Source organism: Jaculus jaculus, chromosome 3, assembly GCF_020740685.1.
Source record: "Jaculus jaculus isolate mJacJac1 chromosome 3, mJacJac1.mat.Y.cur, whole genome shotgun sequence".
NCBI classification, from domain to species: Eukaryota; Metazoa; Chordata; class Mammalia; order Rodentia; family Dipodidae; genus Jaculus; species Jaculus jaculus.
The window spans coordinates 145,026,068-145,043,565 of record NC_059104.1 but is presented as its reverse complement, the minus strand read 5'-3'; the positions used below and the strand labels follow the sequence as shown (position 1 = coordinate 145,043,565).

The 17,498-nt window shown below is 38.8% G+C and overlaps 1 protein-coding gene across 1 annotated transcript in view; it reads right to left on the bottom strand.

Annotated features, from left to right (window-relative positions):
- Window positions 1–5,655, bottom strand: part of Agbl1 (AGBL carboxypeptidase 1) — a 763,032-nt gene extending 757,377 nt beyond the window's left edge. The window contains exon 1 of the mRNA XM_012948687.2: window positions 5,615–5,655. Coding sequence (XP_012804141.2) covers window positions 5,615–5,655 — 41 coding nt within the window. The remainder of the gene's footprint in view (window positions 1–5,614) is intronic.
- Window positions 5,656–17,498: the final 11,843 nt, after the last annotated feature.

The following is a 17,498-nucleotide window of genomic DNA, read 5'->3' as shown; positions in this document are numbered from 1 at the left end:
TAATGCATCAGAAATGTCCTCCAGTGAGAAAGAGTTAGAGGAAATGCCTGAGAAAGAGTTCAAAAGAATAATTTTAAATATGTTCAAAGAGGTCAAAGAACACATGAAAACAATCAAAGAAGAAATCAAAGAGGAAATCAAAGAGGAAATCAATGGAATCAAAGAAGAGGCAGGACACCAATTTAATGAAATAAAGAAGGCAATACAAGACATAAATAGGGAAATAGAAATAATAAAGAAAAACCAGTCAGAATTACTAGCAATGAAGAACACAGTTAATGAAATAAAAAACTGTAGAAAATCTCACCAGTAGGATGGATGAGGGAGAGGACAGAATATCTAAGCTAGAAGACCAGGTGGCAGACCTAATGCAGTCCAACAAAGAGAAAGACAAATTTATAGAAAAGTATGAGTGGGAATTTCAAGATATTCGGGACACTATGAAAAGATCCAATATAAGAATTCAGGGCATAGTAGAAGGAGAAGAACTCCACTCCAGAGGCGTAGTAGGCATCTTCAACAAAATCATAGCGGAAAATTTCCCCCAAATTGGGAAAGAGGTGCCAGTACAGATACAGGAAGCCTTTAGAACCCCAGCCAGACAAAACCCAGAAAGAACCTCTCCTCGCCATATTATAATCAAACTTCCAAACACACAAACCAAAGAAAAAATATTGAAAGCAGTTAGAGAGAAAAATCAAGTTACCTACAAAAGCAAGCCCATCAGGATTACAGCAGATTATTCAACACAAACTTTTAAAGCCAGAAGGGCTTGGAGTGATATATTCCAAGTTCTGAAAGATAACAACTGTCAACCAAGGTTACTTTATCCTGCAAAGTTATCCATTCAAATAGATGGAGAAATAAAGACATTCCATGACAAAGCAGGTTAAAGGAGTATTTGAAGACAAAACCAGCTCTACAGAAAATACTTGATAGAATCCTCCATGCTGAACAAAAGGAAAAGCACACATATAAGGAACCTAGAAAAAACAAGCTATACTCAAATACCAGTTAACAGAAGAGAGCACAGGTAGAACCAGTAACACACACACACACACAAAAATGGCAAACATAAATACACACCTTTCAATAATATCTCTTAATATCAACGGTCTCAATGCCCCAACGAAAAGACATAGATTTGCAGACTGGGTTAAAAAGCAGGATCCTACAATTTGTTGTCTCCAAGAAACTCACCTATCTACAAAGGATAGACATTATCTTAGGGTGAAAGGTTGGAAGACGGTGTTTCAAGCAAATGGGCCTAGAAAACAAGCAGGGGTTGCTATCCTAATATCAGACAGGGTAGACTTTAGTCCAACGTTAGTCAAGAAAGATAAGGAAGGTCACTTTATATTGATTAAGGGCACACTCCAACAGGAGGACATTACAATCATAAACATATATGCACCTAACATGGGGGCTCCCAAATTCGTCAAACAAACACTATTAGAACTAAGGTCACAGATAACACCAAACACAGTGGTGGTGGGTGACTTTAACACCCCACTCTCATCAATTGACAGGTCATCCAGGGAAAGAATAAACAGAGAGGCATCTGGACTAAATGAGGTCATAGAAGGAATGGACCTAACAGATATATACAGGACATTTCATCCAAAGGCTGCAGAATATACATTCTTTTCAGCAGCACATGGAACATTCTCTAAAATAGACCATATATTAGGACACAAAGCAAATCTTAACAAATTCAGGAAAATTGAAATAATTCCTTGCATTCTATCTGACCACAATGGAATTAAACTACAAATCAGTAGCAAGAAAGGCTATAGAGCATACACAAAATCATGGAAACTAAACAATACACTACTAAATGATGAGTGGGTCAATGAAGAAATCAAAAAGGAAATCAAAAAATTTATAGAGTCAAATGATAATGAGAACACAACATACCAAAATCTCTGGGACACAATGAAGGCAGTTCTAAGAGGTAAATTTATAGCCTTAAGTGCCTATATTAAGAAATTAGAAAGGTCACAAGTAAACGACCTAATGCTTCGCCTTAAAGCCTTGGAAAAAGAAGAACAAGGCAAACCAAAAATTAGTAGATGGGAAGAAATAATAAAGATTAGGGCAGAAATTAATGAAATAGAAACAAAAAGAACAATCCAAAGAATTAATGAAACAAAGAGTTGGTTCTTTGAAAGGATAAACAAGATTGATAAACCCTTAGCAAATCTGACCAAAAGAAAGAGAGAAGAGACACAAATTAATAAAATCAGAGATGAACAAGGTAACATCACAACAGATTCCAGAGAAATTCAAAAAATCATTGGGACATACTATAAAAGCATATACTCCACAAAGTATGAAAATCTGAAAGAAATGGATGATTTCCTTGATCTATATGACCTACCTAAATTAAATCAAAATGAGATTAATCACTTAAATAGACCTATAACAAACATGGAGATCCGAACAGTTATCAATAATCTCCCAACTAAAAAAAGCCCAGGCCCAGATGGATTCACTGCTGAATTTTACCAGACTTTTAAGGAAGAGCTAACACCATTGCTTCTTAAGATTTTCCAGGAAATAGAAAAAGAAGGAATCCTACCAAACTCCTTCTATGAGGCCAGCATCACCCTGATACCAAAACCAGGCAAAGATAGAACAAAAAAAGAAAATTACAGACCAATCTCCCTCATGAACATAGATGCAAAAATTCTCAACAAAATATTGGCAAACAGAATACAAGAGTATATCAAAAAGATCATTCACCCTGACCAAGTAGGCTTTATCCCAGAGATGCAGGGATGGTTCAACATACGCAAATCTATAAATGTAATACATTACATAAACAGGTTGAAGGACAAAAATCACATGATCATCTCATTAGATGCAGACAAAACATTTGACAAAATCCAACATCCCTTCATGATAAAAGTCCTACAGAGACTGGGAATAGAAGGAACATATCTCAATATAATAAAGGCTATTTATGACAAGCCTACAGCCAACATATTACTAAATGGGGAAAAACTGGAAGCTTTTCCACTAAAATCAGGAACAAGACAAGGGTGTCCACTGTCCCCACTTCTATTTAATATAGTTTTGGAAGTCTTGGCCATAGCAATAAGGCAAGAGACACACATAAAAGGGATACAAATTGGAAAGGAAGAAATCAAGTTATCATTATTTGCAGATGACATGATTCTATACATAAAGGACCCTAAAGAGTCTACTAGCAAGCTGTTAGAGCTGATCAAAACCTACAGCAATGTAGCAGGATACAAAATAAATACACAGAAATCAGTAGCCTTCATATATGCTAACAACAAACACACAGAGGATGAAATCAGAGAATCACTCCCATTCACATTTGCATCAAAAAAAATAAAATACCTTGGAATAAACCTAACCAAGGAAGTAAAGAATCTATACAATGAGAACTTTAAAACACTCAAGCGAGAAATTGCAGAAGACACTAGAAAGTGGAGAAACATCCCTTGTTCCTGGATTGGAAGAATCAATATTGTGAAAATGGCAATCTTACCTAAAGCAATCTACACATTTAATGCAATCCCTATCAAAATTCCAAAGGCTTTCTTCATGGAAATAGAAAAAACAATCCAAAAATTCATTTGGAATCACAAAAAAACCTCGAATATCTAAAATAATACTGAGCAACAAAAAAGAGGCTGGTGGTATCACCATACCTGATTTTACCCTATACTACAGAGTCATAGTAACAAAAACAGCATTGTACTGGCACAAAAACAGACATGTAGATCAGTGGAACAGAATAGAGGACCCAGATGTAAGCCCAAGTAGCTATAGCCACCCGATATTCGATAAAAATGCCAAAAATACTCATTGGAGAAAAGACAGCCTCTTCAGCAAATGGTGTTTTGAAAACTGGATAAATATCTGCAGAAGGATGAAAATAGATTCTTCTCTCTTGCCATGCACAAGAATTAAGTCCAAATGGATTAAAGACCTTAACATCAGACCGGTAACTTTGAAACTGCTAGAGGAAAAAGTAGGGGAAACCCTTCAACATAGTGGTCTTGGCAAAGACTTTCTGAATACAACCCCAATTGCTCAGGCAATAAAACCACAGATTAACCACTGGGAACTAATGAAATTATAAAGATTTTGCACCACAAAGGACACAGTGAAAAAAGCAAAGAGGCAACCTACAGAATGGGAAAAAATCTTCGCCAGCTATATATCTGATAGAGGATTAATATCTAGGATATACAAAGAACTCAAAAAGTTAAATAATAAGGAATCAAACAAGCCAATCAAAAAATGGGCTATGGAGCTAAATAGAGAGTTCTCAAAGGAAGAAATACGAATGGCATATAAGCATCTTAAAAAATGTTCTACGTCACTAGTCATCAGGGAAATGCAGATTAAAACTACATTGAGATTCCATCTCACTCCTGTCAGATTGGCCACCATCATGAAAACAAATGATCATAAATGTTGGCGGGGATGTGGAAAAAAAGGAACCCTTCTGCACTGCTGGTGGGAATGCAATCTGGTCCAGCCATTGTGGAAAACAGTGTGGAGGTTCCTAAAGCAGCTAGAGATTGATCTACCATATGACCCAGCTATAGCGCTCCTAGGCATATATCCAAAGGACTCATCTCATTTCCTTAGAAGTACATGCTCAACCATGTTTATTGCTGCTCAATTTATAATAGCTGGGAAATGGAACCAGCCTAGATGTCCCTCAACAGATGAGTGGATAATGAAGATGTGGTACATTTATACAATGGAGTTCTACTCAGTGGTAAAGAAAAATGAAGTTATGAAATTTGCAGAAAAATGGATGGACCTGGAAAGGATTATACTAAGTGAGGTAACCCAGGCCCAGAAAGTCAAGTGCCACATGTTCTCTCTCATATGTGTATCCTAGCTACAGATGACTGGGCGTCTGCGTGAGAATGAAAATACTTAGTAGCAGAGGCCAGTAAGTTGAAAAGGAGACATAAATGGTGGAGAAAGGAAGGGAGGAGGATACTTAATAGGTTGATATAGTATATATGTAATTACTATGATTGTAATGGGGAGGTAATATGATGGAGAATGGAATTTCAAACAGAAAATGTGGGGGTGGGGAGGGAGGGAATTACCATGGGATATATTTTATAATCATGGAAAATGTTAATAAAAATTAAAAAAATTCAAAAAATTCAAAAAAAAAGAAAATACTGTCTTGGCAAACACCAATAAACATTTGATTTCTCAAGGTAAGTCTACAATAGTTCCCAATTCTATGGTGATCATGATCTTAGGAATGTTTGTAACACTTGACATTATCATTCATTATACAAAAGAGAACTCTGAGTTCACAGGGCAGGAGGGACATGCCACATCCACTGAGGCAACCCATGTAGTAAAGCCAAAAGTACAACCCAGTCCAGCTTCCCACAAGTCAGGTCAGCAGACTTGGCACTTTAAGTTGAGGGGTGGGGGATGCTGGGTTGCTTTGTTCTATTGTTTGTATTTATTTATTTTGTATGATTTAAGACAAACAACCTTCCCATGAGTAACACTCATGCTCTTCTTTACTTCAAAGGCCTCAATAATTCCACATTATGTATGGGATAAAGGTATAGGATAAAGGCAAAATACTTACCCTTCTGGTGTCTCCAACTGCATTATTATTTCAATACCCATTTCCAGATTCATGCCCAAAACCATGCCATCTGCTTTATACTTTTCATCATATGGTTCCTTCTTCTAACAGCTCTTACCCTGCCTCTCAACCTGGTCAGTGCCACATGGTGGCTCCCATAAGACTCCAGCCTACCTACAAGCTGAGTGTGTGTGTGTGGCGGGGGGAATCGATTCTGTGTCTCCATCCTGCATCTCTCAGCTCTCATAGCAGAATTACTCAATGGTGTTGGCATCAAGGTGCCATCTTGCTGGATACTCCACCTCCACTAGGTAATAAAATCCAGAGAAAACATGCAATACCTTTTTTGTTGAATGGAACCAAACTGAACTAAAAAGAGGGAGTTAGGAAATCTAGTATTACCACATATTTCAAAACAGTATTTGCTCCAGCAGAGAACAACAACAATTATAGTCATCAAGATAAATATCTTAATATAATATCTTTACAAACCAAAAGTAATTCAAAAATAGAATGTAAAGATAACAAAACTGAACCCAGTTACTTTTGTTTTGTTTTGGTTTTTCAAGATAAGGTCTCACTTTAATCCAGGCAGATCTGGAATTCACTATGTAGTCACAGAGTGGCCTCAAACTCTCAGTGATACTCCTTCCTCTGTCTCTTGAGTTCTGGGAATAAAATCATGTGCCACCACACCTGGCCCTGTGACTTTTATTGTGAGTTGATACAGCCTGTGGAATTCCCAGGTATGTGATATCAATATCTACCTAGGAAGACTAGGTGTGCTCTAACATCTCCCTCGGAGCTCTGGCCTAACAAGAAAGTCTCAACATGCTTCTCATCATAGCTGCATTGGATATTAATAGAAGCATCACATCCCAGATTCCCAAGCCCATGTCACCCTACAGAAACTACCAGGTATTCAAGCACACAATGTTCTCCTTCTAAGTCTACCCAAAGGTGGAAAGAAAACCAGTGAGTTATCTGATACCAATCTATCACCCTGGGGTTTACAGGACTCAGACCTTAGGAAGTTAACCCAAAGAAGACTCACAGTAGGAGACAAGGTCCCCAGAATTCTCTCCCTAACCAACACTGGCATTTCTAGATGCAAGCACCAAGAACATCCCATCTTTCTGTGAAGAGAAAGGAGATGAAAACCTTTCACAAGGTTGTGCAAATGTTGTACAACTTTTCAAAATGCTAGATTCATTCTCTGATTGTGAATAATGAGCATGGAAATGGAAAGGTGAAGAAAAGGAAAGAGAAAAACCAATAAGCTAGAAGCTGATTGAGGGAGAATACAAGGTCCAGCTTTCATTTCCTCCCATTTGGCTATTCATGCATTCATGCCACTAACATCTATTGCAAGTCATCTGCCTTCCAGTCACCAAGCCAGGCAGGGAGGACACAAACTGATCAAAACACAATCTGCCATCTCAGGCTCCTTGCCTAGCTGAGGTGAGCAGCTGGCTGACAGTCAGGCCCAGGCCTGGAACAAAGGTAAACATGGATCATGGGAGAATACAGCAATGTATAACCCAGCCTGGTCCAAGAGAATAAAGAGAGAAGGGTGTTCTAGCAATGCTGCAGGCTTGTTTGCCCAGAGAGAAACACAACAGCACAGTGACGCTGAGGGATAAATCTGCATTCGGTATGATTGACTGAATAAAGCAGATGGTGCAAGGAATTGTGAATTCCTTGTAGGCAAAAGATCTAGGCCTTACTTTACTCTGTGTTACCATCTCCTGGGGCATGATAAGAAGAGGATATATTTTAATGAATTAACTGTTCCATCTAAAGAATTGTCTGCTTTGTTGCAATATCCATGAATACTCCCCAAGAACAGCATTGTCTTGTATGCTTCTATAATGTCTTCCAGCAGGGATACAAAGCTAGCCATATAGCATGCATTCAATCACCAGTCCCAAGTTACTTTGACCTGTGGCCACACATGCATCACCTGTTCTTCTGTCCTTGCCTCCAAGAAAACCCTGTTTGTTCAAAGAAGCAATCCAGCACTGATGGAACATGGTGGTCCCTCTCTCCTGGCCAGGTAAGGGGCCATGGGCCACCTCTTCCTAACTTTATGGGTTTTGCACTGGTTGGCTTAGAGGTGGGTGTAAGCCTTAATCAGCAAAATGTCTCAAATTCAAGTCTGCTGAAAGATTCTGAAAATGACTTTTCTGCATGATAAAAAGGAAAGGAAAAAACAAAACACTTTACCACCTTTGGATATTGTTATATAAAGATATGATCTTGGCTCATAGGTGATATTTTTAAGCTATCAAATCAACTTTACAGAACCACCTAGCTGTGGACTTTCAGATAAATAAAACAATGAATACCCTCACTTGAAGCCACTTTAAGTTGGATACTTTGTGATTCGAATGAGAAAATGTCCCCCAGGCTCATGGGTTGGAGCTCTTTGTCCACAGTTTGAGATGATGGTGGAAAGCCTTAGCGGGCACAGCCTTGCTGTAGGACGTAAGTTATCATGGGCGTGCCTTGAAGTTTCGTAGTCTACCAAGCCCTTTTCTTGCCTTTGCTCTCTACTACCTGACTACAGATGCAGTGTGACCAGCTGGCTTCCTGCCCCTGGCACCATGTCTTCCTCACCATGATGGACTGGACTCCTAGAGCTGTGGGACAAAAGAAAACCTCTTCTTCTCTATGCTGCTTCTTGTCAGGTACTTAGTCCCTGTGAGTAAAGTATCCAGCACTCTTTGATACTGAATTCAGTTGTGACAGCTAAAGAAAGAAAATTTACACCTCTATCTGCCCTCTTCGCAAGAACTATGATCTTAATAGAAAAGAAATTGATTTTACAAACCGTGGGTCCACCCAGAGAATCTTGCTGTGCTGTGGAAACAAAAATGTAGTACTTTCATACAGATGTTGAGCTCTCAATATTCCCATTCAGCTCTCTGCCAGAATGCATCAGCACAATACTATTTTTCTTTAGGCAAAAATTATGGCTATCAGTGGAGAAAAAAAAAATGCCCCACAAAATCTCAACTGGCGTTAAGTTATGCACTGTTATATTTATCAATAGATATTTTACACTATTTAGAAGAGTAACACAAAGCCATCATCTCACCTATAGTAATAAGAAATGAGCAATTAAAAAAAAGCAGGATGTGACGTGCCTCGATTTACCTTTAATGATCCTTTTCAGTGAATCATTGTGTAATCCCCTATTGTTTAAGACTTGCCTATAAAATATGGATCTTCCAAGCTGTCAGAGAGAGGCAAGCATTTGGAAGAACAAACAGTGTCTTTCACAGACCATGGAGTTTTGAATTGCAATTTTCTCATATATTGTTTTAAATTTGTCGCTTCCTTGCTTTTAAATCTTCTATATCTCCTGTTACCTTTCTCCTCCTGACTCCTTATCATGGTATATGAAATATGAACCTTCACATCATTGCCTTAGAGGAATATCCCCAGCTCCACCCCAGCCCCAGGACTGAACATAGCAACTACGAAAGTTAGTGTGCCCAAGAGCATCATGGGAGCCTGTGCCTTCAAGGATTTCTTCACCCTGATGCCACTATGTGAGCATTATTTCTCCTCATGTTACCAAGTACAGTTCATTTTCGAGGTTGAGCACCTGAGGAATAGCACCAAAGCTTCTCCTCTGGTACCCATACATATGTGCGCGTACATGCTTGCATACTTGTATGCACATATGCACCAATACTCACACTAGCAACTGAGCAATCACTTACAGATGTTCTAGTATGTGCCAGGCACTGGGATGATAAAGTAGAACCATCTATATCATCCTAGTCTTAAAATGGAGAGAAAAGAGTCACCATGGTCCCCATCTTCAAATTTCTCCTCCAACTGAGCTCCAGTTTTACCAGAAGGGAACAAACAGTTCATTCCCATCCCATTTTGGGTAGCTTCTGATTTCATAGAAATAGAGCTTCTTATAGTCTAGTCTCAAAGACTGTAGGAGCAAGCCTATGAATTTCTAAACCTTTGTCTCCATAGAATAGGATAGAATCTCTTCCTACTCAAGATCCAGGAGCATAGGACTTCATGATCCAAGAAAACCAGACATTCCTGATAAGAAAATTGTTCTTCCAGCCATTTAGTTTGAACACTTACTAGAGAGGGTCCACTGGCTAAATAAAAAAAAAAAATAGCAAATTTGATGTTAGGAATAAATGACTGAAGGGAGTGCTAATCATAAACATCAATTACTAGAAATGATTAGAACACCAGAAAGCAGTAACCAGCAGCTTCCTGTCTCTATACAAGAGGAAACGAACTTAGTGGAGTGAATTGGGGATATGGTTCAGTCAGTGAGGTGTGTACTATGTAAGCATGAGGACCTGAGTTTGGATCTCCAACACTCATGTAAAATGCCAGGTATGGTGCCATGTGCCTGCAGTTCCAGTGCTGGGAGGCAGAGACATGAGTATCTTCTGGGCACAATGGATAGCTTTTCTAGCTAAATAGTGAGATCCAGGTTCACTAAGGGACCTGTCTCAAAACAATAAGGTGAGAACAATAAAAGAAGACCCCAGGTGTAACCTTGGGCCTCCACCATACATTCATATATGCATATGAACACACACATCCCACACATATATGCATACATTTATAAAACAAATTAGGGCTAGAGAGATAGCTGAGTAGTTAAGGCACTTGCGTGCAAAGCCTAAGGACTCAAGTTTGATTCCCCAGTACCCATGTAAGCCAGATGCAAAAGGTGGTGCATGAGTCTGGAGTTTCTTTGCAGTGGCTAGAGGCCCTGGTGTGCTCCTTCTTTCTCTCTCATTCTCTCTCTCTCTCTCTCTCTCTCTCTCTCTCTCTCTCTCTCTCTCTCTCTGTCTCTCTCTCTCTCTCTCTCTCTCTCTCTCTCTCTCTCTCTCTCTCTCTCTTTCTTTCTCTCATAAGTAAAAAATAAAATAAAGTTTAAGTTTTGGTAGAAAACAAAATTCCCTGCCAAAATGACAAGCTACCAAGCAGAGAAATAAAGGATAACCAAGAGTTGGCTGGCAAAAGATGGAAAGGAAGAGTGCTTGGGGCAAAAGCAGGAACATGAGCTAAATACTATGGCTGGCAGAAGTATGGCAAAGTTAAAGGACATCAGGAAGGTCAATGAGAATGAAGCAGAGAGGGGAAGGGAAGAGAAAGAGGACTAAAGTAAGAGGACACACAGGGAAGAACTGGTTAAAAGGGTGTGATATTTTCTTCTTTGCATGTTTATTTGTTTGCTTGTTGTATTTTTGGTGCTGTGATTGAACACAGGGCCTTGACCATAGCAGAAAGTGCTTTCCTAAGCTACTCATCTAACCCAAGAATATACTTATAATAAAATTAGACTTCAGGCTAGTTTCCATAACTTCCTAAATCATGGGTTAGAAATATCATATTGTAAATAAAAATGTTTAGTTTGCTGCCCGGGTCACAATAAATGCATAACAAAACACTGGTAAATAAATATGTATATGGTCATGCTGGACAAAAGGTGAATAAGCTAAAAATATGTCTGGAGATCTTTAGAGGTACATCTTCTTAGATCAATTTTCCATGTGAATCATGATGTTCCCAACTTTAAAAAATACTCATAAGGAGAGAAGGGAAATATAAATGTGCATGTGAACAGGTTGAGGCTGCCTCTTTGGCAGAAATGATCTGGAATCCTGTGTTTTGTCAACAGTGCCCAGCACACTTGTTGCCACCCAGTAAGTGGTAATGTCTCCCAGCCATAATACTGACAGCCATCACCACATCACATCTCTGAGATGTTCTCTGATTTCTTTTAAATGACATTCATTGGAAAGCAAGCTCTGTCTATTCTAGGAAGGCTATAATGTCTCTGCAAAGCACAGTTGATAAATTGCAGCACAAAATGTGCAGGTTCGAATGAAGGATTACTGAAAAGGCCAAACAATTTTCAGCTTTCTGAGGTGGATTCTAAATACAGCAAGTAAATAAAACCTTGCAGGGCATACCAGCCAGGGCTCAGCACCAACACTGAAGAAGGAAGTTGCCATCTTCTTGCTTCAACCAGTAGTTGTCACTTATTTCCCTAATCCTCTCTAGATCCATCACCTTCAAATTATACATCAGTAGTTAAAAGTGTCCAGGACTTAGGACCCTTCCTTGCATTTGCAGTGATGTAATCCATCACTTTTCAGGCAGCTTTATCAAAAAGATGCTGAGAATATGTCTGTCTTAAAGGTCCTTTAGCCAATTAATTCTAGCAAACTGTTCCTAAACAGATTTATGGTGCAGGAAAACTATGACTCTCGTTGCCCTGATGAAGACTTACTAAGGCTGATCATTGTGATCTCTGCAGGCATTGTGATGACTGGCCTTGTTGAGTTTACTAGATTTAGAATCACATAGGAGACACACCTTTGGGTATTCCCAGAAAGGTTTAAATGGGGAGGGAAGATTCATCCTGAATGCAAACTGCATTGTCCCATGGGCTGGGATTTTATGTTCATGTTTATTTATTTATTTGAGAGAGAGAGAGAGAATGGGCATGCCAGAGCCTCCAGATACTGCAAATAAACTCGAGATGCATGCACCCCCTTGTGCATCTGGTTAACGTGGGTCCTAGAGAACTGGGGTCCTTAGGCTTCACAGGCAAGTGCTTAAGCACTAAGCCATTTTTCCAGCTTGGGCTGGGATTTTAGAATACATCAAAAGGCGGGGGTGGGGGGAGAAAGTACCTCTTAATCTCAAGATTGCTCACTCATGTTCTCTCTCTCTCCTTCCTGACTATGCATGCAATATAAACACGTGCCTCATTCTCCTTGCCCCCATAACTTCCTTACTATGATGGAATATGGGCTTTATACATTTAAAGTGTGAACAAAAATAATCCTTTCAGATTTTAAGTTACTTTTATCATGTATTTTGTAAGAATATTGAGAATAATAACAAATATAGGCATAGATTCCATTTCTTGGTAATAAGCATTTAAGGGACTCCTGCTATGTCATAGGTACTGTACCATATGGGTACTCTTTAAACTTGAATCAAAGGTTCTCATTAACTGAATTTCATGAGCTGTTTCACAGGGATATACTGAATTTGAGAATTAAGTAATAGGCAAGTATATATGAAAGGGCATCCCATATTGTCCACTGTATCTGCTGTTTCAGGCATCATTTACTTCTTTGCCTCAAAAAAAAAAAAAAAAAAACAAACCCAAAATCCTCATATTGCAGTTTAGGTATGATTGTTCCTCTAGTAATGATGAGAAGATTGAAGACAACCTAAACTGAAGAATTTGCTTATGAACAAGAATAACTCTAGCAATTACCTTCTTGTTTCTATAACAAAACACTTGACCAGAAGTAGCTTATCTTATGAGGAAAGGGTTATTTCTGGGAAGTTTCATCATGGTAGAGAAAGCATGACAGGAAACAGTGGCTAGGCATCATATCTTGCCACGGAAGCTAGCAGGAAGCAGCAAAAAAGTAAGCTAATTATGAACACCCAGTATGGCTGAACTAAAAATACCAAAATCTTCTCCAGTAAGCCTCCATGTCAAAAAAATGCCATCAGGTAGGGAGTAAGTATTCAAAATGCATGAAACATGGGAGATATCAACAGCCTTCATTCACACTTACGAATTGGGAATGACATGTAAAAAAAATTAGACATTCTCAAAAAGCCAAATTAATATCTCTTACATAAAAATACTTAAAATGCAGAATACTAACTGTGAGAATTTGAAAACATGTCTTCATGTACTTTGTCAGGACTGACCCCTACCCTTGAATTCTGGCCAACCTTACAAACTTTCTTATTACCAAGAATTATCAACTGTAGTAACTGTGTGACTTTGGGGGCTAAGTTATTTAAAGCAATGCAATTTGAAGGTTAAGTAATAAGCACCACTTGTGTTCCCAGCACAGACAGTGTGCAGGCAGGCATGGCAGGATGCAGTGAGTAGGCCAGACCCCTCTCTCCTGGCTCCTCCCAGCTCCCTGGTCTGGGTTCCCTGCACAGACAGTCCCCAGGCTCCTCCCAGCTCCTCCCAGTCTCCTGGTCCTGGTAGGTCCCATTGTGCCTTGCTTGCAGGGGCCTGCTCCCTGAGTGATCTGTGGAATAAGGCCTTTAGCTCTCATATCCTCACTGGCCACTGGGAACCAACATTCCTCTTCACCTGACTCAGAGGGTGTACTGACTAAAGGACAAAATCTTGCTTCCTCCTCAATAAAATATAGTCTCCTTAAAATGGGTAGACAACAACACAAAAAAAGCTAACAAAAGTCAGAAAACTGAGGTATCTCCACCAAAGATGCCTAGTCCTACAATGGAAGGCTCCGATGATATCACAGAGAAATCAACAGAAATGCATTCCCAAAATGGAAACATAACAACCAATGAGATCCTGATTTAAAAAAGATCAGGGCTAGAGAGATGGCCTGCAGAACCAAAGGATACCAGTTCAACTCTTCAGGACCCACATAAGCCAAATGAACAAGGGGACAAGTGTGTCTGGAGTTCATTTTCAGTGGCTGGAGGCCCTGGGGCACCCATTCGCTCTCTCCCTGGATCTTTCTTTCTCTCTCTCTCCCTTTCTCTCAAATAAATAAACAAGATTAAGTTTTTTAATAAAAATTTAAACATAACTGAATGGGAAGCAAACTATCAAAGAACCAACAATTACATTAATGAAATTGAACAAAAATAATCTCCTAGAGTACTCATCTTTTGACAGTGGGCTTAACTTGATGGAAGAAAACATTAGAACCCTCCAAAGAGATATGAATAAATTAAAGTTGAGTCAAGAAATGGAAGATCTCTGGGCTGGGGAAACGGTTTAGTGGTTAAGGTTTTTGCCTGAGAAGCATAAGGACCCCAGTTCAATTCCCCAAGATCCACATCAGCCAGAAGCACAAGGAGGCGCATGTGTCTGGACTTCATTTGCAGTGGCCAGAGGCCCTTGTGTGCCCATTCTCTCTCTCTCTCTCTCTCTCTCTCTCTCTCTCTCTCTCTCTCTCAAATAAATAAATAAATAAATAAATAAATAAATAAATAAAATATATTTTAAAAAAAGAAATGGAAGATCTCAACAACTGGTTTATTAAGCTTAATGAAGACTTGATCAAATGCAGGAATGAATTCCAGGAAGCATCAAGAAAATCAGAACTGAAATTGAAATTGTACCTCAAGAAAGAGAAGGACACAATGTAAAATAACACAACAGGGCTGGAGAGATTGCTTAGTGGCTAAGCGCTTGCCTGTGAAACCTAAGGACCCTGGTTCGAGGCTCGGTTCCCCAGGTCCCACGTTAGCCAGATGCATAAGGGGGCGCACACGTCTGGAGTTCATTTGCAGTGGCTGTAAGCCCTGGTGCGCCCATTCTCTCTCTCTCCCTCTATCTGTCTTTCTCTCTGTGTCTGTCGCTCTCAAATAAATAAATAAATAATGAACAAAATATTTTAAAAAAAATAACACAACAGTAAACAAGAATCAAATAGAAATTATAAAAACCTCTCTAAAACCGCTCACCCATAGAGTTACTCATGTGGAAGACAGAATCTCTAACCTGGAAGACAAGACAGAAGAAATTGATCAGGAGGCCAAAAACTTTGCTAAGTTCAAGAAACCAAGTGGAGAGAATACACGGGAACTAACTGTGTGATATTCTAAAACAACCAAATATCCACATCATGTGTATGCCAGAAAGAGAGGAAATCCAGGCAAGAGGCATAGAGAATATATTCAAAAATTATTGAAGAAAATTTTACAAATCTCTCAAAAGAGAGGCTCATCCAGATACAAGAAGACCATAGAACACCAAATAGACAGAACCAAAGAAGAAACTCTCCAAGACACATCATAGTTAATACTCTCAACAATAATAACAATAAGAGAGAGAGTGTGTGTGTTAAAAGTTAAAAGAGAAACAACCCACAACATACAAAGGCAATCCTATCAGAATTACATCAGATTTCTCAATGGAAACCCTGAAAGCCGGAAGGGCCTGGAATAGAACACTTCAAAGTCTGAAAAACTATGGCTTCCAACCCAAGCTACTCACCCAGCAAAAGTATCCCTCAAAATAGATGGTGAAAGAAAAACTTTCAATGAAAAGAGTCAAGTCTATGATTGTGTGAACACAAAGCCAAACCTACAGGGAATACTCCACATAGAACAGTCAAATAATCAATCTCAAGAGCCAACAAGAAGATCACAATAACCAAAATAGACCAGGCACAAAATAGCACAAAACACAAGAAATCACCAAACCCCATAAAACACCTCATCATGGCAGGGATTAATTCAAGCCACACAATAACAACCTTAAATATTAATGGACTTAACTCACCCATCAAAAGACACAGGTTATCAGTCTGGATCAAAAAACTGGACCCTTTATCTGCTGTCTTCAAGAAACCCACCTCATCACTAAAGATAGAAACCTCCTCAGGGTGAAAGGTTGGAAAATGATATTCCAAGCATTGGAATTGAAGAAACAAGTAGGTGTTGCTAAATGAATATCTGCTAAAATAGACTTCAAATAAAAAGTAATTTTGACAAAGAAGGCCACTTCTTACTCATCAAGGGAATGATCCAACATGAGCACATCACAATCATAAATATGTATGTGACAATCACAGCTGTACCAGTACTTTTAAAACAATATCTGCTCAAAAACAAAACAGAAACAAATACCAGCACAATAATGTCTGGGGACTTCAATACTCCACTATCACCAATAGATAGCAATTCCAAACAGAAAATCAACAGGGAAGTAACAGAGGTCAACAACATCAGAAAGCAACTAGACTTAGTAGATATCTATAGAACTTTCCACCCCAGCTCTACACAATACACATTATTCTCAGCAGCACATGGGAACTTCTCCAAAACTGACCATGTATTGGGCCATAAACCGTGCCTCCACAAAGTCAGTAAAATCGAAGCTGCTCCCTGCATCATGTCACATCACAATGCTTTAAAGCTAGAAACTAACAATAAGACACATCAAGAAATCCACTAGCTCCTGTAGACTAAACAACAACACACCTTTCAACAATAAATGGGTCAAGGAAGAAGTCAAAAAAGAAACTGTAAAATTCCTAAAATTGAATGATAATCATAGAACTTAATACCATTATTACAAAGATGGAGAGATCCCAAATTAACAACCTGGCTGCCCACCTAAAGGTACAGGAAAAACAATAAGAACCTGACCCAAAGACCTTCAGATGGAAAGAAATAATCAGAATTAGAGCAGAAATTAATGAATTGGAGACAAGAAAGCAACTTTAAAAAATCAATGAAACAAAGAGCTGGTTCTTTGTAAATATAAACAAGATTGATAAACCCCTGGCCAATTTAATCAAGCAAAAAAAAGAGATGTCTCAAATTAACAAGATCAGAAAGGAAAAAGGAGAGATCACAACAGACATCAATAAAATTGGAAGAATCATCAGGGCATATTTAAAAAACCTCCTCTCCAAAAAAAATGAATAATCTTGAAGAAATGGATCAATTCCTAAACACATACTATCTACCAAAACTAAACACAGAGCAGATTAATCTCCTAAACAAACCTGTCACATCCATGGAGATTGAAAAGGTATAAAAAGCATCCCCTAAAATAAGTGTCCAGAACTGGATGGCTTCTCAACTGAATTCTATCAAACCTTCATCCAAACATTGGGGAAAACCAAAATATATCAATATATCAAGAAAAGATCTTTGTCAAGAAAATATATCCTATTGCCCAACATGAGACAAGCCACCTCTAGTACATGTGCCAAGCTCAGGAGACAACGCAGAGGAAGTGGTAATTCAAACATGAGTGCTGCCCTGACTGCTTTCTTGAAAATCTGCTCTAGGGAGATGGCCATAGATACCAAGGACACTCAAAACTCATCAAATCAGGTAA